The sequence below is a fragment of the Triticum dicoccoides genome, chromosome 3B, assembly GCF_002162155.2.
Source record: "Triticum dicoccoides isolate Atlit2015 ecotype Zavitan chromosome 3B, WEW_v2.0, whole genome shotgun sequence".
Taxonomy (NCBI): domain Eukaryota; kingdom Viridiplantae; phylum Streptophyta; class Magnoliopsida; order Poales; family Poaceae; genus Triticum; species Triticum dicoccoides.
Window position 1 is genome coordinate 849,254,487 of NC_041385.1, and position 27,940 is coordinate 849,282,426.

Below are 27,940 nucleotides of genomic sequence, written 5' to 3' on the forward strand. Positions count from 1 at the left end.
CGTCCGTCGCGCGTCGTCGTCTCGTCCCCGCCGCCGCCCGTCGTCGTCGTCCCCGCCGCCGCCCGTCGTCGTCGTCGTCTCGCGCCGCCGCCCCGAACGCCGCGCGCCACCTTCGTCGTTCCGCCGCGGTATACGTCTCTCTCGCTCTCCCCGCCGCCGTCCGTCGTCGTCGCACACGTACGCCGCCGCCCCGTACGCCCCCGCCCGTACGTGCGCCGCCCCCGCTCGTACGTACGGGGCGGCGGCGTACGGGGACACACACACATATACACACACATATACGTACAAGTACATGCACACATACACACACACACACACATTTTTTTTACTTATTTTCTGTTTTTTAGAAAAGTTAATTAGATGATCGAATGTTAGATGAATTAGCTAGCTAGATAGAAAATTGTCGAACTAGAGATTTGAACTAGTTGAATAATTAATATAACTAGTTTATTTTTAGTAAGAAAATTCTCAAACTAGTTTATATATTTAGGTATATGAGATTTGAACTAGTTCAATAATTAATATAACTAGTTTATTTTTAGTAAGAAAATTTAGGTATCTGATATTTGATGATCTAATTAAAATATTATTTGTTAATGAGTTTTTTTGTTTATTTAATTTTTTTATATATTTTGAGTTTATATAAATGTTAGATTAATGTCGAATGTTAGATTAATTTTTATATATTTTGAGTTTATATAAAAGTTAATATAACTAGTTCATAGAATTTTTTCATAGAATTTTTATGAATTTTTTTGTTGTAATATTGGTCATAGAATTTTTATTATGTTAGAAAGTGTTTAGTGGACTTAGTTAGAGGGCAACTTGTTTATTTTGAGTAAGTACTACATTATTCTATTTATAGTAAGTGCTTAGTAGTTGAACTAGTTGAAGTAGTTTATTTTTAGCAAGAAAATTAATAGAACTAGTTTCTTTTTTAGTCAAATTGGAGAGCACTATATGCAAGGCATATGCATATGTTAGTTGAATAATAATGATCTAATTTAGTCTTTGAGTTATGAACGTATAGGAAATGTCATCATCGGACGACGAAAGTCTCCCAGGGGAGTGCGACTGGTGCCACGACGATCGAGGTGAGTGCGACAGGCCTCACCTGGACGATGGTCGGCGCTTCAGCATTAAGCTCGAGGAGACTTTCGAAGTTGAAACAGTACGCAACGACGACAAGTGTTTTTTTTCATAATTAAGCATGACTTCAACTATTTCAACGTGTAATTTTCATCTTTTACAATTCGAGTATAGTTGATCCCATGCCATGCAAGACGCTATGTCTTGGAGAGGATGGATTTTGAAGACCATGAAAATTTTGAAACGAAGAAAATTCACCTAAGGACCCATCATGATGTGGATTTTGAAGTAAAGTTGTATAATGCTGAGAGCGTAACCCATTTTGGTTGCAAATATTGGGAAGCATTTTGCAAATTGTATGGTTTTGATGAGGGTATGCTTGTCACCATGGATCTTGGTGATCCTGAAATCGAGCAAGACAATATGGACATTTGGGTCCTTGTTGATACTCCTCCAGTTCTACCGCTATGTGAGTTTCTCAAACATAGTTAATTATTAATAGAACTTATATTGTTCATTTCAAAATAGTTGACAGCTTATTTTCATTGACAGCTTATTTTGAAGTATCAAAGAATGTGCATAGTATGGTAGATAGAACTTACTACATCGATGGCTCTGAGTTAACTTACAAGGAGAAAACTCATCTGGTTGGATTTTGTAATGATATTGAGAATTACAATATCTACAATCAAACTTCTCAACATTATGGTCAATACGTGCCACTAGTGCACGTGTTGAACTACGGTAACTACCATGGAGATACCCTGGTAAGTTTTTTTTACTATTACGACATCCGTGCATCTTTTTGCGTACTTCTAAAACTAGTACATCATTGCTAATTACGAAGTTATTACTATGTTTTTCAACAGCTTATCCTAGAGAATTGTGTGCCTCATTTGATGTATCAGAATGGCGGCGGCGTTCATGTTTTGAACATATATCCAGGTCATCCTACGAATCTCAACTGTCCATACCCGATTTCTAAAAGAAGTGGAGACATGACAATCAAATGATGGAAAAAATGTATGGACAGTCGTAAGGAGCTTCTTGGAAGCAAAAGGAAGCGAGGCGCAAGAATTGGAGACAGGATGATCTCCATTCTTCATAATGGAGAGTCAGGGTCTATATTGTTTTATGCTATTTTACCTTAAGTGTGTTTAGGTCCGATCCTACCTGATACTGATGATCATGTGCTAAGAACAATTATGTAGGGTTGGGTTCGATGACTATGAGGATGATGATCGTATAACTTATTATTAATAACGAGTAGAAGTTGTATGATGATGCTTGATTAATTAGCTAGTAGGACTTGTTATTATAATGGAAAACACAAAATTAAATGAAAAAAAAATCATAAAACCAAACCCCCCCCCAAACATTTTAGTACCGGGTGGTGTTACCAACCGGTACTAAAGGGCTCTCGGCCCCTGGAGCTGGCTCGTGCCACGTGGTGGCCCTTTAGCACCGGTTCGTGCTGAACCGGTACTAGGGGGGGGGCCTTTAGTGCCCACACTTTAGTGCCGGTTCCTAAACCGGCACTAAAGGGCCTTACGAACCGGTGCTATTGCCCGGTTCTGCACTAGTGTATGAGCATACTAAAAATAATAAAGTAGAGTATATACTACCACATGGTAGTATATGAGAAATAGGTGTAACTACACCCGGTAGTAGGATGCATTTTCTCTATATATATTTTTTACGGCCAGTATATATTTTCTTATGTTTTCTTTTTACATATGAAATAAGACAAAATTTCAGAAACCTAAAAATACGGTGCATTGATGTCAAAATATAGAGGGGGTGAAGAATAACTATTCCTCGTCCAGGGTGATGAATAGCGCGACGGTCATGTACAAACATCATATTGATTCACTCAACAAATTAAATTTTATTTAATGTTCACTCACCTAGATATTGAGCCATATTATTTATAATTATGTAATGTGAATATTGAGAAACCACAAGTTTATTTAACAAACAGTGTTGACACAATTAAGACAATGCCCTCGCAGCCACTGTGCTACTTTATTCAAAAATATAATGAAAGCATGGTTGACATTTGATCCCATTCACATCATATGTTTAAATCTGACAGCATCAGCAATTATCCAACTCTCACAGCATCACTAACGCCACCATCCACCAATACTCCTTTTTCCAAAATAATTTATTCATCGTTCCACCTCGACCTATTCAACCGTGACGGAAAACTTTAGATTCCAATAAATTCATTCGTTAGACATAGTAGTTGCTACTTGTCCACTTGAACATCAAAAACTTTCAAAAGCTCCTCTCCTTTTCCTATCTAGCATACCTGACGTAAAACTATATTTTTTTCAGAAAAAGAGGATTATCCCCGGTCTCTGCATCTGGATGATGCATGCAACCCATTTATAAATTGTTCACAAATACCTTACAAAGTAGTACATCAGGTTGTCTGAAGCCACCATCTTAATAATAATTGTTGCTACTCGTATCCACTTGATGAAGGGGTGCCTTTAGTCCGAACCTAATACCAAACAGACTTCACACCAAAGCCTAACATCTAAAGTTTGTGGCCTCAACCAAGCCACATACTGGGTTTGGGGTACAAACCGGTCCAACACACTCTCATGTATTGTCGTCGCTGTCTTCCACCAATCCATCTTTAGAGCAGAAACTTATGCATCGACCTTGTCAGGCCTCTCTACCATCGACGCCACCAAGACGCCACACAACGTCTTCCTCCTGCGCGAGTCCATCTGCGCGCATCGAACACCAAGTATCCACTGCGCCACGCCGCCGAGATCCGTCGTCATCAGTGTGTAAGATGAACCACCGCTCCCCCAAAGAAGTTGTCCACTGGTTCATCGAGCCCATGTACACCTTCAAGAATGATGCCCCCAACAGGGGAAACGACACCAGAGCATCGCCGTCATCTGATCTACTGGTCTAGGGTTTCCCCCGTAGGAAGTGGATAGAGGTCTGGAGCTTATCCATGGCGATGCCTTCAAGAAGGCAACGACACAAAAGAGTGTCACCATCGCCAGTCTTGGCAACAAGCTAAGAACGAGGTTTTCACCCAAATCCGCTCAACAAATCTCCATCAATCATCGTGTGCATGGGTCGCCAGCGATTTAAGCCGCCGCGCAGCGAGTAGGCCGCACTGCCCAGATCAGATCTGTCCGGAGGCCAGACCACTCATTGCGGTGACCCGCCAGGTACTCCACCAATGGCGAAACCCCATTTGCCGCAACACCTCAATCATGAACGTCCACTGCACCGTATGGAAAGCCTAAGTGATTTCAAATTTGAGCATGCCCCCTGGATCTTTGATAGCATGCAACCATCGTGCCATACATTGCACTAGCATGAAATTGTCATGTAGCGATTTCTCTTTCACAAACGCGGAATATGGATCCCTACTAGCTTGTTTTGGGCAGATCCTACGCAAGTCTGGAAAACAATATTTTGTCTAAGATTTTAACCGCTCCATGGACTAGAAGGACCGGTCTAAAATCACGGATCTCCGTGAAATTGAACAACGATAGATGTCAACAACCGTAACTCGAGCAGGTAGCCCTAGCTCTTACTCTTTCCCTCCTTGCAATCGGTTGCCTGTGTGCCTACTAATATTTACTTATCTCATTGGTGCCCTAACTTTAGAATGATAGATCGGCCAATAGGTAAGCTTCCAATTGTGGTGATTTTTTTCAATTAAGTCTATGAACAATTAGTTACTATGATCAACCCGCCAGCAGCTAGTGCTTGGGAGAAAAACTTCAGGGCGGCAACAATGAAATTTTGTACATAAATAGTTGGCACTACCACTACCACCACTACTGCTACTACTAGTAGTAAATGTGCACGTGCAACGCACGTATTATCGTGTAAAAAATCATCATTCGTTCTAGAAAACAATGAACAAAAATATAGTGAACATATTTAAGAGAGGCAATATTTAGTGAACATATTTGTCAATCATGAGTAAATTGACAATGTTCGAGGCAAAATTTTGAAAAAATATATCATGATTTTCTGGACCAAATCCTTGCCAACGAACAACTAATGTGAATATAAATTTTACATTGATATTATGATTTTTTAAATAGACGAAGGCATAACCATGAAGAAATAAATGCACAACAATATGTATTTTTAAAAGGACACCACCGGTTCACACACATAAATGATATACATGGTTCAAAAACATAACCAAAAATGAACATGGGTATAATGGCATAGAGGGAGTGCAAATGTTCCCTTCAGCTCTAAAGAAAAGGGGGAATGTCCCAATCAATTCTGGAAACATAGTCATGGGTAAAAATGTTGAACCTACTCGCGCAACCAGTCTACTGAGCGCATCATTCATTATACTATTCACTTACCAGGTTGTGGTAAATTGAAATCTTGCAAGAGCGGGTTTGGTCAAGTCAGCCATGTAGCAGTTGCCAGTGACCTAGTTCTTGACAACATTGGCCATCTTGCGGAACTCCTTGTGCATGCGACTGGAGAATGCAAAGGCTTGGTCTGCTGCGTCTTCGTTGTCAAGAGGACCACGGTCATGTCCTTTCCAGTAGCTAGCTGCACCATGTCTTATTGTTTGACAGGACAGAGACCAGTAGGAGAGGTAGTTGGTCCCCATGCTGAACTGAACCGTGGCACGGCTGTTGCAAATTACTAAATCAGGTCAGAGTGCAATGCATGTTAGATAGTTAACGTTTATGACAACCTTTGCAGGTAAGCTTAACAAGATATATTAAGGAACTGAAGATCGAAGGTAGCACATGCATAAAAGTTTCAGGTGGTATTTCCATTTCCAGTGAACTGAACAAATAAAGTAAAAAAGGAAAAGCTAATGCCTAATAGGAGCACTGTAAAAGAGCTGCTCCAGTAATAACCGCATTAAGGAATTATGATTATGACAAATATACACCATTAACTAAGAGGCCCAATCATATCAAGTTAATGCCTACTTCTCTGGCTATGTGAGGTAATTGATGTCCAATGAAATCAGTAGCAAGAATACAATTAGCACTGAGGCGAGGTGTAGCTGTAGAAGTTAGAAGCATGATGGGAAAGGGCATTGTTTTGCTTTGCAGTTTTGTGTGCAATGCAGGTAGGAATGAGCGAGATGTTGGGTTATTGCACTATGGGGATGTTGCTAGGTGGGAGGAAAATCTTTCTAGGAACGTAAATGAAGATGTACTGAATAAAAAAAATGGATGATGAAGAAACCTATTGTCAACAAAAAGTAGCATTGTCTCGCTTTAACATCTTCGTAGTACATATTCCCATATAAAAAATGTGTTAGACAATGGTGCATACTCCCTCCGGCCGGAAATACTTGTCATAGAGATGGTTGTATCTAGACTTATTTTAGTTATAGATACATCTATTTTATCCATTTCTAGGACACGTATTTCCAGATGGAGGGAGTATTTTATTTCATTCTTGTTGTACTAAATGACTTGATTGATATGGATTTCGGGTATTTAAGGAGGCCCTAAGTTTGGATGAGCGATATCCAGAGTTGGTTGAACCAACAAAACTGATATTGAAGAAGTGCAGAGGGCTGCCTCTTGCACTAGTCACCATAGGTGGCTTCTTGGCAAACCAACCAAAAACTGCTTTTGAATGGAGAAAAATGAATGAGCATATCAGTGCTGTGTTGGAGATGAATCCAGAACTTGGGACCATAAAAGCAATCCTTATGAAAAGCTATGATGGCTTACCCTATTACCTCAAGGCTTGTTTCTTGTATCTGGCCATCTTTCCTGAAGACCAACATATTGCACGGAGACGCTTAGTGCGTCGGTGGATTGCAGAGGGTTACTCAATTGAGGTGTGTGGCAAGTCTGTAGAGGAAGTATTGGAGAGTTATTTCATGGAACTCATAAGTAGGAGCATGATCCTGCCATCTAAACTGTCAATCCATAGTAGGAAAGGCATTGACGCGTGCCATGTCCATGATCTGATTCGTGAAATTGCCATCTCAAAGTCTATGGAAGAAAATCTTGTTTTCACATCAGAGGAAGGGTGCAGCTTGAACAACCAAGGCATGGTGCGTCATCTTGCTATAAGTAGCAATTGGAAGGGGGATCAATGTTAGTAGACTTATCATTTGTACGCTCATTGACAGTGTTTGGAAATTGGAGGCCGTTTTACATTTCTGATAAGATGAGGTTGCTACGAGTGCTGGATTTGGAAGACACAAGTGGTCTATTTGATCATCACCTTGAGCACATTGGAAAGCTTGTACATCTTAGATATCTTTCTCTAAGGGGACATGTTGATATATTTCACCTGCCAAATTCGTTGGGGAACATGAGACAACTCCAGACATTAGATATTTCAGGTACAAGCATAATAAAGCTACAAAGGACCATCATCAGGCTTGTGAAGATGCAACGCATTCTCGCTAGAGACATCGGATCTGGAAACAGCTCTCTATTTGAAGATGCGGATGATCAGTCGCTCATGAGTTTGCCTTTATATTCAGCACATTGTTGTGTGTCATGTTGTGCACCTAGTTATGTAAAAGATCAACTTTACCTTGACGATGATGCACAAATTAACAGGCGTGATGTATGCATTGCATTCTGTTGTAGCATATTACCTTATTCTGCGGCAGGAGGACGAAATCCAGGTGGTGTTGGAGTGCCAAGAGGGATTTGGAAACTGAAGGCCCTGCACACACTGCATGTTGTGGACATCTCAATGGAGAAGGCTGTTGTGGAAGATATAAAAAAGCTCACACGGTTGCGCAAGTTAAGATTGACATGCATCAACAAGAGAAATGGTCAGGAGTTGTGTTCAGCAAGTGCTTGTGTCAGCAGCCTGGAGTCATTGCTACTGCACTCAGATAGAGAGACAAGTTTATCAGGCTGCTTGGATGGCCTGTCATCACCTCCAGATAATCTGCAGAGCCTCAAATTGCGCGGCAACCTGGTTAAACTGCCGGAGTGGATCCAGAGACTAAAAAATCTAGTGAAGCTGAAGCTAGAGTGGTCGAGGATATCAGAGCATGATACAGCCATACAAGTCCTTGGGAATCTACCAAACCTGGTCACCCTACGTCTATTAATTTGCTCGTTTTTGGTGAAGAGGTTCATTTTAGTTTTCGTCGGGAAGCATTCCCGAGCCTGAAGGTGCTAGAGCTATATTGCATAGAAAACCTCAGGTCGGTGGGATTTGAAGAAGGAGCAGGCCCTAAGCTTGAGTTGCTGCAGTATTCTAAATATATAAGTCCTAGTCTTGGGGTGTTCTGTGGGTTACCACATGTGCCAAGCCTCAAGGAATTTATGCTGGATAGGAGGGACTGGCATGATACCAAGTTGGTGGAGGACCTGCGAGGCTAGCTCGTAGAGAACAAAAACGGGCCCATTTTGATGATGGAGTCATCAAGGCAGGGGACATGCAACCTGATGATGGAGTCAATTATGCACGTAGGCCTTGCTGCATTAAGGTTACCGTATACCTCAGTTGTAGTAGCATAAGTGAAATGTATATATATCCTACAACTTTTTTCTCATGAAAAAAGAGGATTTTTATTTGTAATTAGACTATGTAGAATGGTTATTAACCACAATACAAGTCCAAGTCTAGTTAATTATGTTAACTATTAGTTGAAATGCTAAGCAAAAGTAACAACAAGAACAACATTAATTAGACAATTTTCAGGACTTTAAAAATTACCTCACTGTAGAAAGCATAAAGAGACTGATCAGCAAATAAGTTCTTCTGCATTAGGGATTCATCCTCTACTCCTACGCATAAGCATGCAATTTTAACTTGTTCGGTGGATACTATGATTCGGCTTCCTTTTTTGTTCTTTGGAAGCATGTTTCGATGCAATCCAACTCTTCAATGGTGTGTATGCCACTGAGTATAAATAGGTAACTCTTGTCATTCAAATATCTCTTGAACTCACAAGCCAAACCCTTTTCTTCCATCACCACCATCATCTTGAAAACTTGGGCCCCAATAGTTGTTTTTTCATCTCCTGTCTGTTCAAGAGAATTAACACAGATTTTCCTAACAATGCTTCGAATGAAATCTGTCTGATTGAAAGGACACATCAATGTGATCCAAGCACAATAATCAAAATTCTCGTGCATCGTGGGATCTTCATAGGCACTTTTCAGGATGGATATCTCCCCCAGATCACTACTACTTGTGTCCCACAGTGCTATCACTCGAAGTGCATCATCCTTGCAATTGATCAACTTGACGAGGTCCACTTTAGCTTTTTGACGCTTCAGCCTTGCATCATCTGCAGCAAACATCGTCGCATCGGAGATGGTAGCGGAGGTAGGCTTGGAGCTAGAGCCCTTGGTGAGGTGATACCGCTGGTTCCTCTGGCTGACCTCCTCCACCTTGGCTCTAAGATCCTTCATCTGCTCCGCCACATAACGCCGGGCTAGCACCTTGCGAGAGAGACACCACCAAGATTGCTTCTCAAGACGGACAGCAATGTCCAGGAGGCAGTCCTCGACAGCATAGGACACATCACGGACTTGCTTCACCCAGATCTTCACCACCATGTTATCGTCCCGCTCGTCATGTGCAGCCATCAGGAAACCCCGCATCATCTCGAGCTCGTCCGAGATGAAGGAGTGGTCACATTGGACTCCAAGCTGCAGAGTAACCTCCTCAGCAACAGCCAACTGGGTGTAGTTGAGCGCCCCACTCAACACGGACTTGCCAATGCTGATGGTCATCGCCTTCATTTACTGAATGTTTGTTTGTGTGGGTCAATAGGTTGTGTACTGCAAACCGATGATGCTGGGTGTAAGCGTCTGTGCTTGAGCTAAATCTGAAGAGATAAATAACGAGGGAGGAAGCAGAGCAGCATGCCCGACGTGTCGAGGCCACGGCAGCGACCAAGACGAAGGCTGTGGCGGTGAAATCCAAGAGAGTGCCTCGGAGCCCTCAGCCTCAACACCAGTGTTCTCCCTCCAAAACTATCAATCTTGAGAGATCTGTCGGGCGAATCAGAGAGATAATTTAGTACTTATACAAACATGGAGTTGCCGATGCTGCATTTACTAGTGTAGATGTTTGTGTGGATCAATTGGTTGTGTAATGCAAACTGATGCTAGGTGTATATGTCTGTGCTTGAGCTAAATCTTAGGAGGCACTGTGTTTACTCAATCCGCGTGTCTCACATGAAAACCACAGTGACTCTATGTGCTCCTCACATGAAAATCACAGTGACTCTACGAGTGCCTGCGTTTACTCAATCCACGTGCCTCACATGAAAACCTATACCTGTGGCACCAACCTATAACCGTGCCTCCTGCCTATACAGGCTACACTCACGTGACTCTCATGCCCAAACACCCGTGCCTCGCGTAACACGCACCGTGACTGTACAAGTTATTCACCCTTGATCGCCCCCTGCCTCTTGGATGCTCCACAGATATTCCTGTCTCTACAACCTATGCAAGAGGAAACATAGAAAAAAATGAAGGCACACATGTGCCTCTAATCTATGTATAACTATGCCTCCAATTAACCAACATCCATTCAAAAAAACATCTAAAAAAGAGATGCACTGCCATGCCTCTCCTACAAATGAAATGCAAAAATGAACATTGAGGTTCATATACAAATAACATTACATTGTAGCATAGTTTTTTAAACAAAATCCATTATGATCAAAGCCTATAACTAACATCACCGCGGCAGAAGATGAAAGATAACAACAGGCTTCCCATCACGCTCTTTGAAAGTTATGAGCACCAAGTTGTTTACTTCAATAGACGATGCCTAGAGAAAATCATTAAATCCTTCCTTTTTGAACACCATCCTATTACCCAGGCTAACGAAGTAGCAACAAGGAGTGCTCACACATATATCATCATCACAAGATTCCAAAGTAACTTCAAGAGTTAAAACACCAGTCCTGGGAAATGTCACAAACTCCTTCAAACTTCTCAGAACAATGCCAGGAATAACCTGACAAAAACATCAAGCTATTAGAAATAAAACAAAAAAAATAAAAACTATAAATAAAATAATAAATAAATAAATAAATAAACATAAAAAAGAAAAATAGTGGAAAATAAATCTGACCATTAACATTCATGGAATCAATCCTGTGAACAAAAGGACAATAGGGTATGTACTCACCATCAAAGAGTTGGCACCTCATGAAATACATCTGCTGATAATTGAGAAAAACACCACGGGTGCAATAACAACTACCAACAAGTTGCTTCTTGGAGTCGCTCAAACCATCAAGAGCTACAAAAATAAAATTACACACGATAAAGATAACAGAAAAAACATATGAAATAAAACTAGTTAAACACTTCCTTAAAATTAAACCTTACCAACAGAAGGTAAAGGAGACAACATATCTCCACCCCGATAAAAGTAAACACCAATCAACGTTCCATAGTGCTAAAGCCTAACGGTCATTCTATCACGATGACAAAGACCATAATCAATGACCAAATCTTGCCAGAAAGGACCATGAAATTTGCTTCTCATCCAACCATGACTAAACAGAACACCATACAAAAACCCTCACTAGAGTGAAGAGCAAGATCAGTATCTCTGTCACCCCTACTTATGGCTAAAGCCTTACACTCCTCGATGTAACGAGCAAGATGAGCTCTAACACTGCACGGAATATACTGCAAAAACGAATGATCATGATCAAAAAAAGAAGACCTACAATAATTTCCATTCAAAACAGCAACAGCAGAACCAAAGAAATAAGCGTGTATGCCAAAAATTGATCAAATATAAAATGTTATTCTTACAACACGACTCGAATAACGCCGATCCAGAACCACAGTGAACACATCTACAGAAGAACACGGGCCACCCGGCATACGGCAAAAAGGAGAAGCCATACCTGCAAAGAACGCAATGATTATCAAGAACTAATCCCACAAACCAAGTTGAAAGATCACATCTGATAGTGTTGATAGCCCCCACCCGTAACTACCCCATAAATCTCCATATCCCGGAAATATAATGGGAACAAAAAGAGAAACTAAAAGGAAAACAGGGAACCCACGAAGGCAACCGGTAGGGAACGACGATATCGCGAACGGGGAAGCGCAGTCGACGATATAGGAGGACCGCCGTAAGGGCAGGCGACAAGCGCGGCGGGCGCGACAGGGGCTGCCGTAACCACACGACAAGAGCGGCGGATGCCACGGCCGGAGACGATGGCAGCAACGGTTCGGCCACACCAGAGAGAAACATATCTCAAAACATATTAAAAGTGTATTACAAAACATTAAAAAGTACAAGGACTAAAGTGAAAAAAACAAAAACCAAAAACCGAAAATCACAGGAGAGGCCGTGCACGCGACAAGTATCGCGCGTGGAGCGCCCTGAAAAAGTCTAACAAGCAATCTGCACGCGACACTTGGCAAGTGTGGAGCGCTCCCCGACTAATCGTTGTGGGGAACGCTCCTTAACTAATGATTTCGCTAAAGGCACGTGGTTGGCAGATGCATGGGCTGCACGAGGCAACGTCGCGTTGGAAGCCCCCTGGAGTTGCACCGGCGGCTGCTTGGAGCTGAGTCATGGCAAGAGCACACGGAAGGTTGCAACGTGTTAAGCGAGATTTGTTTGTGAAAAGAAAAACGGCACAAGGACAGGGTCTGGTCGGGACTAGTTTGCCATCAAGAAAGAAAGGAAAAGATCCAGAAGCTACGTACGTGTGGTAAATTAAGAGTTTGATCTCTTATTATGGACTGTTCACACTGGAAGGCTATGGGGAGTTTGCTTTGGTTTTCTTTGTTGGTACACATTAGTGTATGGATGGCGAAGGTTACGGTGATGGCTTGAGGAGTCTGGAGCATGTTGTGCGGTCGGACAAATTCCGCTGGGTCAGACTAGAAAGTCTGATGGATCGACGTGAGTTGGTTGGTACAGAAGACGATGGTGGGATCAACGATGACAACATATGTGCGTGATGCTAATGGTGACCGACTTCTGGGGCGTGGAAACGCGTGGCGCAGGCCTCGAGGGCTTGTGTGGAATTGACAGGACTATGGCGCGGGGTTGATTCAAGGTGATGTGCACACGAAACTTGATGTCGACGAGGCACGGGGTGGACTGATCCTCTGCCATGGAGTCATCTTGAAGGTGGAGCTGGATTGAGGGGCTACAACGTAAGTCGGAAGAGAGTCGAAGCCTATTCAGCGGGAAAAGCGAGTGACATGCAGTTCGGACTGGAACCCAGTGGTCTGATTAAAGCGTGAAACTCGTCATCGGTCGGTGATGACCGATGGTACTCTGCAGTGGGGGTTGAGTGGTGTGGTTTTGCGACCCTTGAGACTCGACTGGGACAGCGGAGGTTCTATGCGGTAATAACGGCGAGGTTTGCGGTATGCATGGGGCATGGAGATGGGCCAGGGCTCTCGTGGTCATACATGTGGTGAGACAACTGCGAATTTGACTCAGGATGACTACAAGCAATGGTGAAATTTCTTCAAGTTTCAGACAGGTCAGGGATCGATGTGTGATGGCGTTGGACAGGTACTCTGAAAGTTGGGAGCACAAGCTAGAGTAACAAGGAACTTAATTTTGCTCGAGTGTTGACCGTGATCAAGAAAAGAAGGGACTACAAGTTGCTGGTGGAGTCATATGGAGTCTTTGGAGTAGCAGCGATACTCATGGGATTATCTCAAGTCCAATGTACATGGAAGTTTGATGCATTGACAAATTCAAGGTGGTGGAGAATATTCGCCAAGGTGGAGTTTGTTGGAGTTGTGTCAAATATTGTATACAAGGTAGGTTACAGTTGGACTATGAGTTGTATTATGTTTACATAGGATGTGGAGTCGTGTCTGAATAGGACACTTGTATCCCAGGCCTCTCATATATAGTGGGGGTAGACACAGGATGTAACATATGCCAACATAATAGCACCGGAACACAGGGGAAGCCGGCGGCATGTGCCGGCGTCCACAGCGACCGGGTGCGGTATTGTGACGGTGTCATGGAAAGGAGTGCCCATAGTGAGGCCCCGGGGATGTAGCCATATATGTGAACCTTGTTAACAAATCTCGTTGTCGTGCTCGTGTGATTGCTTGGTCGTCGGATAATCGACGGTATGCCTCGAATTTATTCTAACAAAGAAGACTCCTTTGTAGTAATGGCAGAGTCCAAGTTCTGCAAGAGACTGTTGGTCCAGACCCGACGCCGAGTACTTTCCGGCGACGAGTACTCTGGAAGTTGGGAGCACAAGCTAGAGTAACAAGGAACTTAATTTTGCTCGAGTGTTGACTGTGATCAAGAAAAGAAGGGACTACAAGTTGCTGGTGGAGTCATATGGAGTCTTTGGAGTAGCAGCGATACTCATGGGATTATCTCAAGTCCAATGTACATGGAAGTTTGATGCATTGACAAATTCAAGGTGGTGGAGAATATTCGCCAAGGTGGAGTTTGTTGGAGTTGTGTCAAATATTGTGTACAAGGTAAGTTACAGTTGGACTATGAGTTGTATTATGTTTACATAGGATGTGGAGTCGTGTCTGAATAGGACACTTGTATCCTAGGCCTCTCATATATAGTGTGGGTAGACACACGATGTAACCTATGCCAACATAATAGCACCGGAACGCAGAGGAAGCCGGCGGCATGTGCCGGCGTCCACGGCGACCGGGTGCGGTATTGTGACGGTGTCATGGAAAGGAGCGCCCATAGTGAGGCCCCGGGGATGTAGCCATATATGTGAACCTCGTTAATAAATCTCGGTGTCGTGCTTGTGTGATTGCTTGGTCCTCGGATAATCGACGGTATGCCTTGAATTTATTCTAACAAAGAAGACTCCTTTGTAGTAATGGCAGAGTCCAAGTTCTGCAAGAGACCGGTGGCATTTGTCACGAATTTCTCTTGAAAAAGACCGGAATTGTATGCATCAAGCAAGGGGTATCTCTTGTGTCTTGTATGTTGTGATCAAAATTCAAGTATAGAGATAAAGACTAATAATTTCTGACACCGTTGCCGGGAGGCTTGGGCGTTGGGCCGGAGGATCCTGCTGGCTTGCCTCCATCGGAGGTTGGGTAAAGAGGGATTCAATTCTTCCGGTCTACTGTAGTTGATGGTCTACTGTAGTTGGCGGCTGGCTGAGCCAGATCTGGCCAGTATCCTCTGCTCCAGCCCGGTGTGCTTCTCTCCTGATGGTTCCTGGCGGCGCCAGTGTGGCTTGCCTGGTCCCTGGATACATGTGAAGCTGGTGGAGGAGATCCAGATTGAGGAAAACCCCTAGGTCGGCTCCTGCCAGCCGCGGCACCGACAACGCCCAAGGGCGCCGGTTTTTCTTCTTGGAGATGTCAGTCAAGGTCTGCTCCTCCACTCCCCTTCCCCGCCTCTCGGGTGAAAATCCTAACTCCGGTGGGCGGAGGCGGCGTCCTTGATGCCGCGACCTTCCTGAAGGCGTTGCCTTGAGGGCTGACTGGTGGTGGGCACTGTGTGGGGTCATTGGCAGCTGGTGGTGGCGTGCAACAAAAACAATAGCGAGCTATTTCAACATTATAGGTCGCTATAGGCTATAGCATATCTGGAAGGGGCACGTTACGTAGCCGTGAACAATCAACACCAGCAGAAGACAGCTCAAAATACAGCGATGGCCCATGCATATGATCAAATATGTTGCTTGACTGCTGCCTTGTAGGTTGTCATGGTGTTGCATTAGCATGCTGATAGCTCGCTAATCTCTGCGGGTGACATATTTCCATGTCTTCGGCTTCATTAGTCTAGGCCCTGATCAGTGATCACAAATGATGTCACACACAGTAAATTTGTAAATGATCATGTAGCATCAAAGTTGACACTGTAAAGCATGCATTGATGGAGCAAAGAATTTAGGTAAAAGGAATATTTTACTTCCAATTATGGGTAACGGGTTGTAGTCCTAGTCATGCTGTTGCCGTTATGTTTGATTCTTCCGTGTGCTGTTAGCATTATCTAACTACTTGATTAAATACAACTTCTAGTGTAATAGTAGTTACTATTAAGTGTTCGTGTGTTACACATGTTTGCTGTTACACCAAAAAAAACACGAAATCAAGACTCTCTTAGTTTAACTACGTATTGCTAGCTAGAGCAATTCATCCAGCTCAAGTAGTAGAGCATATCTGGAAGGATGTCTGAATTTGCTGCTTAAAATGTGATAAACACTCAAGTGTTCCAACTCACAAGAGACAATACTTGCTACTACTTTACATATGAACCTGGTGGAGTGTGACTGAATTCTTGGCATATATATGCACCAGTTCCGTCTAGACTGTATCTGCGGAACCAGTTCTGATAATGAGCCACGCGCAATCAACACCACAGGACATGTATCTGGGTGACACAAAAGTGTTCCAAACCACAGGCAGAGATCACAGCCATGGTATAGCTTGGCACTTGGCAGCTTGTATGTGCGGAAACAGTTCCGCAAAGGAGCCGCCCACAATCAACACCAGACGAAGGAAGCTCAGAATTTAGTGATCATCGACCCCTTCCTTATAATCGAATCAAATCTGCTGCTGCTGTTTGTTGGAGGATCCCATGGTGACGGTGTTGCATATTGACAGCTCCCTAATCCTTGCGGAAGGCATTTCTCCATGTCTTGGGCTTCATAAGACTGGGCTCTGTTCACAAATGATGCCACAAAAAAATTGTAATTATTAATCTAGCATCAAGGTTTACACTGGAAAAGCATGCACAGAAAGGGAATATTTACTCTAATTTTGGAAATGTCATGCTATTACCACTATCTTTGGTGTGCGCTATTATCATTGTCTAACCACTTGATTAAATGCACTCTCTTAGTTACTACTTCCTCTGTCCACAAATATAAGACGTTTTAGCGGGACCATACAAGTCTCTAAAACGTCTTATATTTATGAACCGAGGAAGTAGTAAGTTGCATTTGTATGTAACACACGTTTATTGTTATGCAAAGGGGGGGAAATCAAGACCGCTTCATTTAGTCACGTAACAAACTAGCTGGCTGGAACAATTCGATCCAGCTCGAGTACTAGTATATATCTGGAAGATTGTCTGAATTTTCTGCTGAAATGTGACAAATTAATCGAGAACGAAACTGATGCCTGCGTACCTTGATAATGGCCATCTAGATCTTTCTCCTCAAGGCTGCTTAGACGTTCTTGCAGGCATGTAGGGAGCCTCTTTATACCAGGACAGTTTCTAATCTCAAGCCTCTGGAGAGATGAGTATGCTTGTGGCCCATCCGGTAGGGATGACAGGGTTTTGCATCCAACGATGTCAAGGCGTTCCAACGATGGGAACTCTCCCGAGTGAGATTCCACTGATCTTAACTGATCACACCTAGAAACCATTATTGTTTCAAGGGACGGAGGCAGACTGAGGAGCCCTGTTAAGCTATCACACTTTTTTATGTATATATATTCTAAACATGGAAAGGGAAAATGCTCCGCCCTGGATACAGCTGATGATGGTGACACCTCTGAATATACATGTGACCCCCCTTGAAGATTCGATGATGGTGACTGTCTTTCCTGCAGCATCCTGCTGCATGTGGACTTGAGCTTAGTGCAATTAACAATTTCCATTCCCCTCAGGGATGCAGGGAGTTTGAACAACTCTACCATGCTTTCACAACCATCTATATCAAGGAACTCGAGACGTGGCAGGAGATGGCTCGAGGATTCTAATGATGTTGATGACACAGCTGCAGGAGCTTGTGTGTATCCAACCAGTTGTTTGCAGCCCCTTATCCTTAGAACCCTCAAGAATACCAAGCTTTGGAACTCTTTCTCTGGCCAGTGGACAAGTGCAGCACAATCATGAATGCACAAATCTTGAAGCTGTACAAAACATGCACATAGCTCTGTTACACCCGACTTAAGGCCAGTTAACTTCATATCTGCCAAAGGGAAATCATGACGGTTCCATTTTTCCATGGTGTCCACCACTTGTGTCAAACTATGATCAGCCCCCGCTGCTGAGGTTGTTTCTGTATCTTCAAGGTTCTTGAGTTTCAGACTGGTCAATGAAGTCATATGTCTAGCTACCCACAGGAACATCTCTTCCTCACTTCCCTCCATGTCCAATACACGGAGCTTTGGTGATTCAACCTTTTGCTGTCCTGGTAATGTTGTCATCTTCTCACAGCCTATAACATATATCTTCTCAAGATGAGGAAAAATGATATCTTCTCCTTGAGATCCTACGACCGAATTCCATCTCTCAAAGTTTCTCAAGTTTATCAATTCGAGAACCTTTAATGCTGGAAATGCTGACGGTGCCATTGTACCATAAGATTGTCTAAGCAATGTTGCTTCTGGTAACGCTGTCAATTTTCCACATTCAACAGTACATAACTTCTCAAGCTGCTGAAATATTATCTCTTCACCCTGTTCCTTGTTTGTGATTTCCCACAACCCCTTCAAACATTCCAGACCTTTTAGTGTAAACACCATCAGATTTGGAAAAGAGAAGGACGTACCACAACTGAATAACCATCGCACTCTTTTACAATAGTAAAGATGGATCTCAACCATGTTTTGCAACATACCCATCCATGTTGGAAAGGCGGTGCCTCCGTACAAATTTATCCTTACAGCCTGCAACTCATGATGTGGTTTTAGAACCTCGAGCACTCGTGCATCGTCCATACTACCAACAGTCCATCCTAATGTCAGTTCTCGGAGTTCCTTCTTCTTTTCGAGGTTTGCCGCTTTTGCATCTTCTTCTGTGACATTCTCTAGCCGCCTTAGCTCTAGCTGTCCACCAAGGTTTAAATGCTGCAACTCTCCAACATCACTGCACCCAGAGCCAGTACGACTTGCTGCAAAACATGTAAGTGTCTGCAGTGACATGAGTTTTCGGAGGTCACTAGGCATGCTCCTTATCTTCGGACAACCATGATTGTAGAGGTGACGAAGGGATGTCATATAACTCATTTGACTTGGAAGCCGATGAAGTTGTTGGCAGCTAGAGATATTCAATGTTTGCAGGTTGTGTAGAATGCTTATATCTTCAGGAAGTGCTTCGATATCACTTCTAGAGAGATCAAGGTACCTTAGGTGATGCAGATGCTTTGATTTCAAAGGGAATGAGCTGCTTCGTATAAAGAGCCGTAATGCCTTCAAAGAGCTGTATTTTGATAAATGCCGCAATGGACCTTCCATGTACATATCACACATAAGTGTCTGGATTGCCGGAGATCTTTTCACCAGAGATTCATTCAATATAGTTTCTGGTTGTTCACAAGACAAAAGTAAGTGGCGAGCTGTATCTGGAAGCCACTCAGCCTGAGAGGCAAGTGGTTTGTCAGGTGCAAGAGCACATTCTTTTTCCATTGTAGAAAGTGCAACATCATGCATAAGATCATGGATTTTACATGTTTGTTTGTAATAACGATCAACACATCTGATGAACCCAATTTCGTAGCATTCAACTTCAACTTGCTTCACATCCACAAAGAATGACCTTGAGGTCAGCTCACTGAAAATCCATTTGGCAATGGTTTCGAGACTAACTTCTCTCTGGTCCTGGATAAAGCCATGTGCGATCCATAGTTGGATCAGCTTGTCCACATCAATCTCATAATCCTTGGGAAACACAGCACAGAAAGCAAAGCACTGCTTCATCTGTGCTGACAAGTCATTGTAGCTGAGCTTGAGTATTGGTAAAATTCCAGACTCCTCGGTGCAAACATTGCTTCTGCTTGATATAGCTTTCCATTCTTCTTCGCTGGTCTTTGTATACAGTACAGAACCCAGTGCTGTTGCGGCCAAAGGAGAGCCACGACATCTCTTCACGATCTCACCAACCATTTTCACTAGCACAGCTGGCCTTTCTTCTTCCTTCTGCATATTGAATGCTCTTGTCTCGATAATTTCCTTGATGAAGTCATCCTCCAGCCCTGCGAGATCATAGGGTTTCACTGAACCCATTATTTTTGCAACTCCTCCATCACGAGTAGTTATCAGAACTACACTACCCTTGGCACTATGTGTAAGACGGGCCTTGAGCATTTCCCACTTATCGCTCTCTCGGTTCCAGACGTCATCCAATACAAGGAGATACCTATGCCCGCTTAGTCCATCTTGAAGCCTATCCAGTGGTCTTTTCTTGGAAGTTGCTTCGGCTGTATTTCTGTTTGGAGTTGCTGCTTCAACAATACTGTTAGCCAGGGAATCCACATCGAAGTTGTCAGAGACACAAACCCAAATCAACAACTCAAAATGCTTCTGAACTTCAGGTTCGTTGTAAATGAGTTGCGCTAAGGTGGTCTTGCCTAGCCCCCCTACTCCAACGATGGGAAGAACCATGAGATTTTCATTGCTAGCATGACCAAGTAGTGTGGCAACAATATTCTTAGTATCTTGGCTTCTCGATCTGCTGATGATTTCCTTTGGATCAAAGATAACATGATCCGTCTTCCTCCACTGCTTGGATGCCGGTGCTTGCTGCTGATATTTAAACCCAAATGCATTCATCTCAGCCACAAGGACTTCAAGGGACTGCAGAACCCTGCAGAGCTTCTTCCCCATTTTGTTGCGGAATGCAAAACGGTTGTGTGTGGGAAAGAGCTTCACTGCATCGAAGCCAAGCTTGACGTAGTGCCCGTTCTTCTTGGCCTCACGGCGGAGCGCCTCATAATTGAACTCGTCGAACACCTCGTTCGCTTCGTAGGCCACCCTCTTGACTTCCTCCAGCCAGGCCATGGCCCCATCCCTGTGGGACGCCGCCTGCTCGGCGTCGGCAATGATGTCAAGGATGGCTCGCAGCTTGCGCTTGAGCACCCTATGCTGCTCCTCCATGCCATCCATCACCTTGTACTTGTCCAGCAGGTAGCTGGACGCCTTCTGCTTCACGATGGACAGCAGCGGCCCGACCACCATGGTGGCCACCAGCTCTGCCATCGCAATGCTCGGAGCTCGCAGCAGCACACTCAAGAACCACAACTGCAGAATCATGCAGCACGGAGAAGAGAATGGTGGCGTGAGCAGGCTAGATGTGCAGGTGCAAATGCTACAGTGGAGAAATGGAAGCAAAATGGGAGTACCTTAGCGCAGCCCACGCTGAGATCCTTTGCACTGAACCTGGAGGAACACGGGGAATCATAGCTGCAGTTCAGAGTGGAGAATGGCGGGGAATCGGAGCTGCAGTTCAACCATTTTTTAGATGTTTGTGTGGATCAATTTGTTGTGAGCGATGGAGGCTGTACTGCAAAATATTGCTCACTGTTAATGGCTGGGCTTGTTGAGCTAAATCTGAAGAGGTAAATAACAAGAGAGGAAACAGAGGATACCTGGTGTCCTCGACGCAGCAACGACAAGATTAAGACCGCGGCGGTGACAGCAGCCTCAAAAACACTAGTGTTCTCTGTTCTCCCGAGCGACCAAACTTGGGAGATCTGCCAGGACGACCAGAAAGATAATTTACCATTTAGAAACTATAGTTAGCAAATGGCCAAGTGTTCCAAACTACAGGTGACTAAGAAACAACGGGAAGCATTACCAGGACGAAGGGATGCCGTCACACGCCTGCATCACCTTGTACAACAACAACTGCAGCACAGTGCAGAACCAGACAGCACCACCAAGACAGCGAACACAACCTCAACACCAGAGTTGTCCCAAGCCACCAAACTTGAGATCTGCCGGGCGAACCAGAAAGATACTAGTTTACAATTTAACAAACTATAATTAGCAGGATGTCAGAGATGTACAGAGCAGAGTAAGAAAGACAGAAAATATTACCAGGAAAATCCAGGGGACTTGTACTAAGCTTCCTAATGGACAGCACTCACAGCACAAGCAGAACCACAACTGCACTGCAGAACAACAGAGGGCGGTGGAGATAAGGGTGGCGTGAACAAGCTAGATATGGACAGCACTCATATGCTTCTCGGGAGAAACGGAAGAAAAATACCAGGGAGCACGGGGAACCAGAGCTACAGTTCAGAGTGGGGAATTATTCAGGGCAGTAGTTCAGACTTCAGAGTGGAGAAGAAAATGCGGTGGAAATGGAAGCAAAATCGAATCAGAAACGTAGTTTACAATTTACCAACTACAGTTAGCAAATGACCAATGTTTCAACTAAGAGCAGAGTAAGAAAGGCAAAGAAAATTACCAGGACGAAGGGTTGCAACCAAGCTGGACGCCTTCTACTTCATAATTGTTGGTGGTGGTGCAGAAGTTGGCGCTACCGTTCAGAGTGGAGAATGGGGGGGAATCGGAGCTGCAGTTAAGCCATTTTACTGGATGTTGGTTGTCTCAATTGGTTGTGACTGATGGAGGCTTTTTTTTTTGAAAAGGAGGTTGTGACTGATGGAGGCTGTACTGGAAACCAATGCTCAGAGTTAATGGCTGCACTTGAGCTAAATCTTGAGAGATAAATAACAAGAGAGGAAACGGTGCTGTTGACTGGCAACCAAGATGAAGACTGTGGCGGTGACAGCAGCCTCGTGAGCGACCAAACTTTGGTGAAATGCAAGAGTAAACGTTCCAAACTTGAGAGATCTGCCAGGCGAACAAGAAAGATAATTTACCAAGTTACGAACTAGAATTAGCAAATGGGCAAATGTTCCAACTAAGATGAACCTGAACCAGAGCATGCAAGAGATCCACCACGGACTAAAATAAATAACCACGGAGTAGAGATGCAGGTGCATATGCTTGTGAGCAGAAATGGAAGCAAATGCAGGTACCGTAGCAGTAGCACACCCCCACAGTGAGATCGATCCTTGGTATGGCTGAACCTGGAGAGGAATCAGATCTGCATTTTAGAGTGGAGAGGAATCATTTACTGGATGTTTGCGTGAATCAATTGGTTCTGACTGATAGAGACTGCACTGCAAATTAATCTGAAGAGGTAAATAACAAGAGAGGAAACAGAGCAGCATACCTGGTGAGTGTTGTCCCAAAGCGAGCAAACTGCAGAGTTGTGCCGGGCAAACCAGAAAGATAATCTACAATTAACAAACCATAATTCGCAAATGGAAAAAAAAATTGTAATTAAGATGAACAAAGGACATGTGATTTGATTCAGAGGATCCACTAGAGCAGACTAAGAAGGAACAAAGGAAAAAAAAACATTACCAAGACGAAGGGGTGGACGAGCAGGTGCATATACTCTACTTGTGTGAGATCCTTGGCGCTGAAGCCTGGAGTGGAGTGGGGGTCGGAGAGGAGAACACGGGGAGTTCAGACTCCAGATCGGAGTGGAGAAGAAATGGCAGTGCAGGTGCAAAAATGCTTCTTTAGGAGAAACGGAAACAAAAGCGAGTACACCGGCGCTGAACTGAACCTGGATACGGGGGTCGCACCGCGGCCGGCGGCGCCTCCTTGTGATTCGCGCGGCGGCAGGGCAGGCTCGTCGACCAGCTCAGCTCAGCTCAGGGGGTTAAGGTGAGGACCGGCCGCGCGTGGAGGCCCTTGCGCTGGCTGGACCCGGAGAGAAGGAGGTCGGAGAGGCTCGCCCCGCGCTCCGATTCGTCCGGCGGTCGTCTGGCGCCTCCGGCAGCTCCGATTTACTGTACTGTATGTACTAGGGATTGTGAGTGGGGAAGGGGATTGATTGATTGATCGAATGGGGGAGAGAGGGAGAGTAATAAGTGAGGAGGACGGACGGTGGTAGCTGTCGGCTGTGTGCGTTGAGAAGATGATTCATGTCGCCTACGGAGAATCTTTTCTTTTCACTTTAACGCTATCTGGATGATACAATAGTACTCTCTCGTCGTCTCATAATGTAAGATATTTTTGCAAGCTAGGAGTTTACTATTTTTTACAATAATACTACACCTACGAAACTGTTATGAAGCTTTACGGTAATCCTTCGAACCAACTAAACGCCCCCCTCCCCCCCCCATTTTCAGGGGTGGGCCTCTCCCTCACCCTACACCAAATAACAATGCCTCACGTTGGACAGCCCGTTAGTTTAAATAGCTTTTTTACGTATGTCTAGCATTGCTCATTTTTTTAGCAGTTCTTTTGGGCCAAAAATGCTCTTCCAGGCCAAGCTCAATGAAGGCCGTTTTTGAAAGAAAAAAATCAAATTCATATTTTCTTATGGTTCAAAAAAACTGAAAAAATACAGATATACATGGAGGCATAATGCACATATGTGTAAATTTTCACGATGAAATACGTTGAAATGAGGTTTGGGCATAAAAAAAATCAAATCCATGGTTTTTCATCACAGGATACTATTCATCCCCGAGTCCATACATTTGTTTTTTTAACAGGTCACTATTCAAGGTATTTCATCTTGAATTTTTACACACATATACATTTCATTCTTATATAGATGCATTTTGCTTTTCAAGAATTTTTTGCAACCAAAGAGTTTGAATTTTGAAGTTTTCAAATGTTCCAACTTTCATGGAGCCAGGTCACCAAAATGCCCTACTCTACTTTTGGGCAACTATATATATTTTTAAATAAGTAGTATCTTCATACCCGTCTTCTACCCACTGGTAGAAAACAGGGCATTTGTCCCGGTTGGTGAGGGTCTTTTGTCCCGATTTTCAAACTGGGACTGAAGGGTCGTTACTAATGCCTCCACCCTTTAGTCCCGGTTCTAACACGAACCGGGACAGATGGGCCTCCACGTGGCCACTGCGAGCAGCCCAGGCAAGGGGGCCTTTGGTCCCGGTTGGTGACATGAACAGGGACCAAAAGGCTTCCACGTGTCAGCAGCTGAGGTTTTTCTTTTTTTTTCTTTAAAAAAAGTGGCTGGTTTAGGGGTTCTGGGGTTAATTTTAGGTTGTTATTAGCTAGCTAATAGAGAGAAGTGTCCTCTCTTATATCTTCGTCCTTGGTTTACCAACGCTACTGCTATGTTCATTTCACCCGCTGATATATAATAACTCATGCATGCTCGCATTATACATCATCATATATAATAACAAGTCCTACTAAGCAAGCATCATCATACAACTTCTACTCGTTATTAATAACAAGTCATACGATCATCATCCTCATAGTCATCAAACCCAACCCTACATAATTGTTCTTAGCACATGATCATCAGTATCAGATAGGACCTAAACACCCTTAAAGTAAAATAGCATAAAACAATATAGACCCTGACTCTCTATAATGAAGAATGGAGATCATCCTGTCTCCAATTCTTGCGCTTTGCCTCCTTTTGCTTCCAAGAAGCTCCTTACGACTGTCCATATATTTTTTCCATTCTTTGATTGTCATGTCTCCACTTCTTTTAGAAATCTGGTATGGACAGTTGAGATTCGTAGGACGACCTGGTTGTATGTTCAAAACATCAAGGCGACCGTGCGTATACATCAGATGAGGCACACAATCATTCGGTATTATTTGTTGAAAAACATAGTAATAACTTCGTAGTTAGCAATGATGTACTACTTTTAGAAATATTTAAAAAGATGCAGGGATGTCGTAATAGTAAAAGATCTTACCGGGGTATCTCCATGGTAGTTACCGTAGTTCAACACGTGCACTAGTGGCACGTATTGACCATAATGTTGAGGAGTTCGATTGTAGACATTGTAATTCTCAAGATCAGTACAAAATGCGATCAGATGATTTTTCTCCTTATAAGTTAATTCGGAGCCATCGGTGTAGTGGGTTTTGTCTACCATTTTCCGCACATTATTTGAAGAATGAAAATAAGCTGTCAACTATTTTGAAATAAACAATATAATTTACTTAATAACTATGTTAAGCTCACATGTGGGAAGAATTGGAGGTGTATCCACAAGGACCCAAATGCCCATATTGTCTTGCTGGATTGTAGGATCACCAAGATCCATGGTGACAAGCATACCCTCATCAAAACCATACATCTTGCAAAGTGCTTCCCCATTTTTGCAACCAAAATGGGTTATACTCTCAGCATTGTATAACTTTACTTGAAAATCCACACCATGATGGGTCCTTAGAAGATTTTTTTTGGTTTTCATACTTTCATGGTCTTCAAAACCCATCCTCTTCAAGACATAGCGTCTTGCATAGAATGGGATAAGCTAGTCGAATTGAAAAAGATGAAAAATACACGTTAAAATAGTTGAAGTCGTGCTTAATTACGAAAAAAATTATTGTCGTCGTTGCGTATCGTATGAACATCGAAGGTCTCCTCGAGCTTAATGCTGAAGCGTCGATCTTCGTCCAGCTCAATGAACCTGTCGCACATACCTCGGTCGTCGTGGCACCAGTCGCACTCCCCCGGGCGGTTTTCGTCGTCCGAGTACGACATTTCCGGCCTAAGTTCATAATTCAAATATTAAACTTGTACAATTAAATATATGTACTAAAAACCCTAAATTAGATCATTATTATTAATCACGGGTTGACTATCGGTGATGGTACGTAGCTCCTCCTTTCATTTCCGAGTGCATTATTATTACACCAAATTGTCTAGCACACGGGAATGAAGAAGAAGCTACCCCCACGACGGTGTGGATGATGGAGGGGGCTCCTAGATTTCTGCATAGAGTGCTCTTCAATTTTAGCATTCAAAGTAGGAGTACTTTTCCAATATGAGCATTCAATAAGCAAAACCAAATCGTAAAATAAAGTAGTATTCAAATTAGCATGCATTCAATTATAACCAAAAATACATCATCTCTTGTGTCCGTAGATCGTCGAATACTCCTCGAATACTATCATACATATAGCATCGCTAATTAATACAGGTAGAACCTTAGCGCCCGACGGGTATCGTCGCGGGCGCTGGACATTCAAAGATAAGGAACGATCACAGGATCATAGCTCCAGTGAGATCCCTGAAGAACCTGCCAGGTATTGTCGAACCTGCCCTCCAACGCAACCATGTAGCGACGGACGTACTCGTCCTCCTCGCTGACACGGTGACGTACCACCTCCGCGGTGTCCGGAAGCCTCGGCACCGTCACTGGCCCACATGACCGCCACCAAACAAGGATCGGGTCAACAACGGGCTACCTCCTCACCAACCTAGTCCCCCAGAAGGTAGCACCTCCCAATACCAGTCCGGCGGAGCCCAGTCCCGAACATGGCCCTGATCAAGCAGGCCTCCACCGCCGAGTCGACGACGACGAGGATGCGGGATAGGCATCGTCGACGTCGATGCGGGAACTACTTCTATATATAGTTAAATAAAGTAGTTTTATTAATTAAATCAACTAGTTCAACTACTAAGCACTTACTATAAATAAATAAAGTAGTACTTACTAAAAATAAACTACTTCTATATATAGTAAAATAAATTGGTTTATTAAATCAACTGGCTAGTTCAACTATATATTAAGCACTTACTATAAATAAAATAAAGTAGTACTTACTAAAAATAAACTAGTTTAACTATAGTTCTATTATTTTTCTAACTAATTATATTAAACACTTTCTCTTCTTATTTTCCTTTTCCTCTATTCTAAATATGAACATATTCATAAATGACTTTGATTATGCACAATTTTCCTATACATACACAATATGAACATATACATAAATTGAAAAAGAAAATTCTATGAACAAAAAAATCATTAAAATTCTATGAACAAAATTACAACAGAAAAAAATCATAAAAATTCTATGAACAGAAAAAAAATCATAAAAAATTGACATATTCGATCTTTGCATATATACGAACATGCATATTCAACAGTAATATCACCAAAAAAAATCTATTAACAGAAAAAAATATATAACAAAATATGAACAAATTACACAATATGAAAATAAATCTATGAACTACACATCTAACAAAAAAATCTATGAACTACAAAAAAATCTAACAAAATCTAACTCAATTAAGTACACATCTAAATTAACTACTACATCAAATAATTAAATTAGCAAAAAATCGGGACGGGGCGAGAAGGGCGGCGACGTACGGCGTCGGGGCGGGGCGGCGACGGCGCGGGGCGACGATGGCGCGGGGCGGCGACGGCGTC

At 43.3% G+C, this 27,940-nt stretch overlaps 1 protein-coding gene and 1 pseudogene across 15 annotated transcripts; one reads left to right on the forward strand and one right to left on the reverse strand.

Moving 5' to 3' along the window:
* LOC119280308 overlaps positions 1-8,429 on the forward strand; it is a 16,796-nt pseudogene extending 8,367 nt beyond the window's left edge.
* Positions 8,430-16,100: 7,671 nt separating this feature from the next.
* LOC119278910 (putative disease resistance protein RGA4) lies at positions 16,101-23,672 on the reverse strand. Of its 15 annotated transcripts, XM_037560279.1 has the most exons (13): positions 23,338-23,672; positions 23,130-23,194; positions 22,936-22,999; positions 22,739-22,806; positions 22,463-22,550; positions 22,162-22,370; positions 21,961-22,024; positions 21,789-21,862; positions 21,547-21,685; positions 21,338-21,442; positions 21,092-21,252; positions 17,153-20,990; positions 16,101-16,682 (listed from the first exon to the last, which is right to left on the reverse strand). In XM_037560279.1, exons 12-13 carry the CDS (start codon positions 20,946-20,948, stop codon positions 16,630-16,632), a joined length of 3,849 nt encoding a protein of 1,282 aa, XP_037416176.1. In that variant the 5' UTR covers positions 20,949-20,990; positions 21,092-21,252; positions 21,338-21,442; positions 21,547-21,685; positions 21,789-21,862; positions 21,961-22,024; positions 22,162-22,370; positions 22,463-22,550; positions 22,739-22,806; positions 22,936-22,999; positions 23,130-23,194; positions 23,338-23,672; the 3' UTR covers positions 16,101-16,629. The 15 variants fall into 15 exon arrangements, with proteins under 15 accessions (XP_037416176.1, XP_037416179.1, XP_037416181.1 ...); XM_037560282.1 differs by having other exon boundaries at positions 22,162-22,550; positions 22,739-22,789; XM_037560284.1 differs by having other exon boundaries at positions 21,961-21,982; positions 22,162-22,550.
* Positions 23,673-27,940: the final 4,268 nt, after the last annotated feature.

Excerpts from the sequence above, each read along its gene's own strand:
- LOC119278910 (XM_037560276.1), bottom strand. The coding sequence starts at position 20,948 with ATGGCAGAGCTGGTGGCCACCATGGTGGTCGGGCCGCTGCTGTCCATC. Across the intron at positions 16,683-17,152 it reads TCTAGATGGCCATTATCAAG|AGCCCAGTCTTATGAAGCCC; the intron begins GTACGCAGGCAT and ends ATTTGTGAACAG.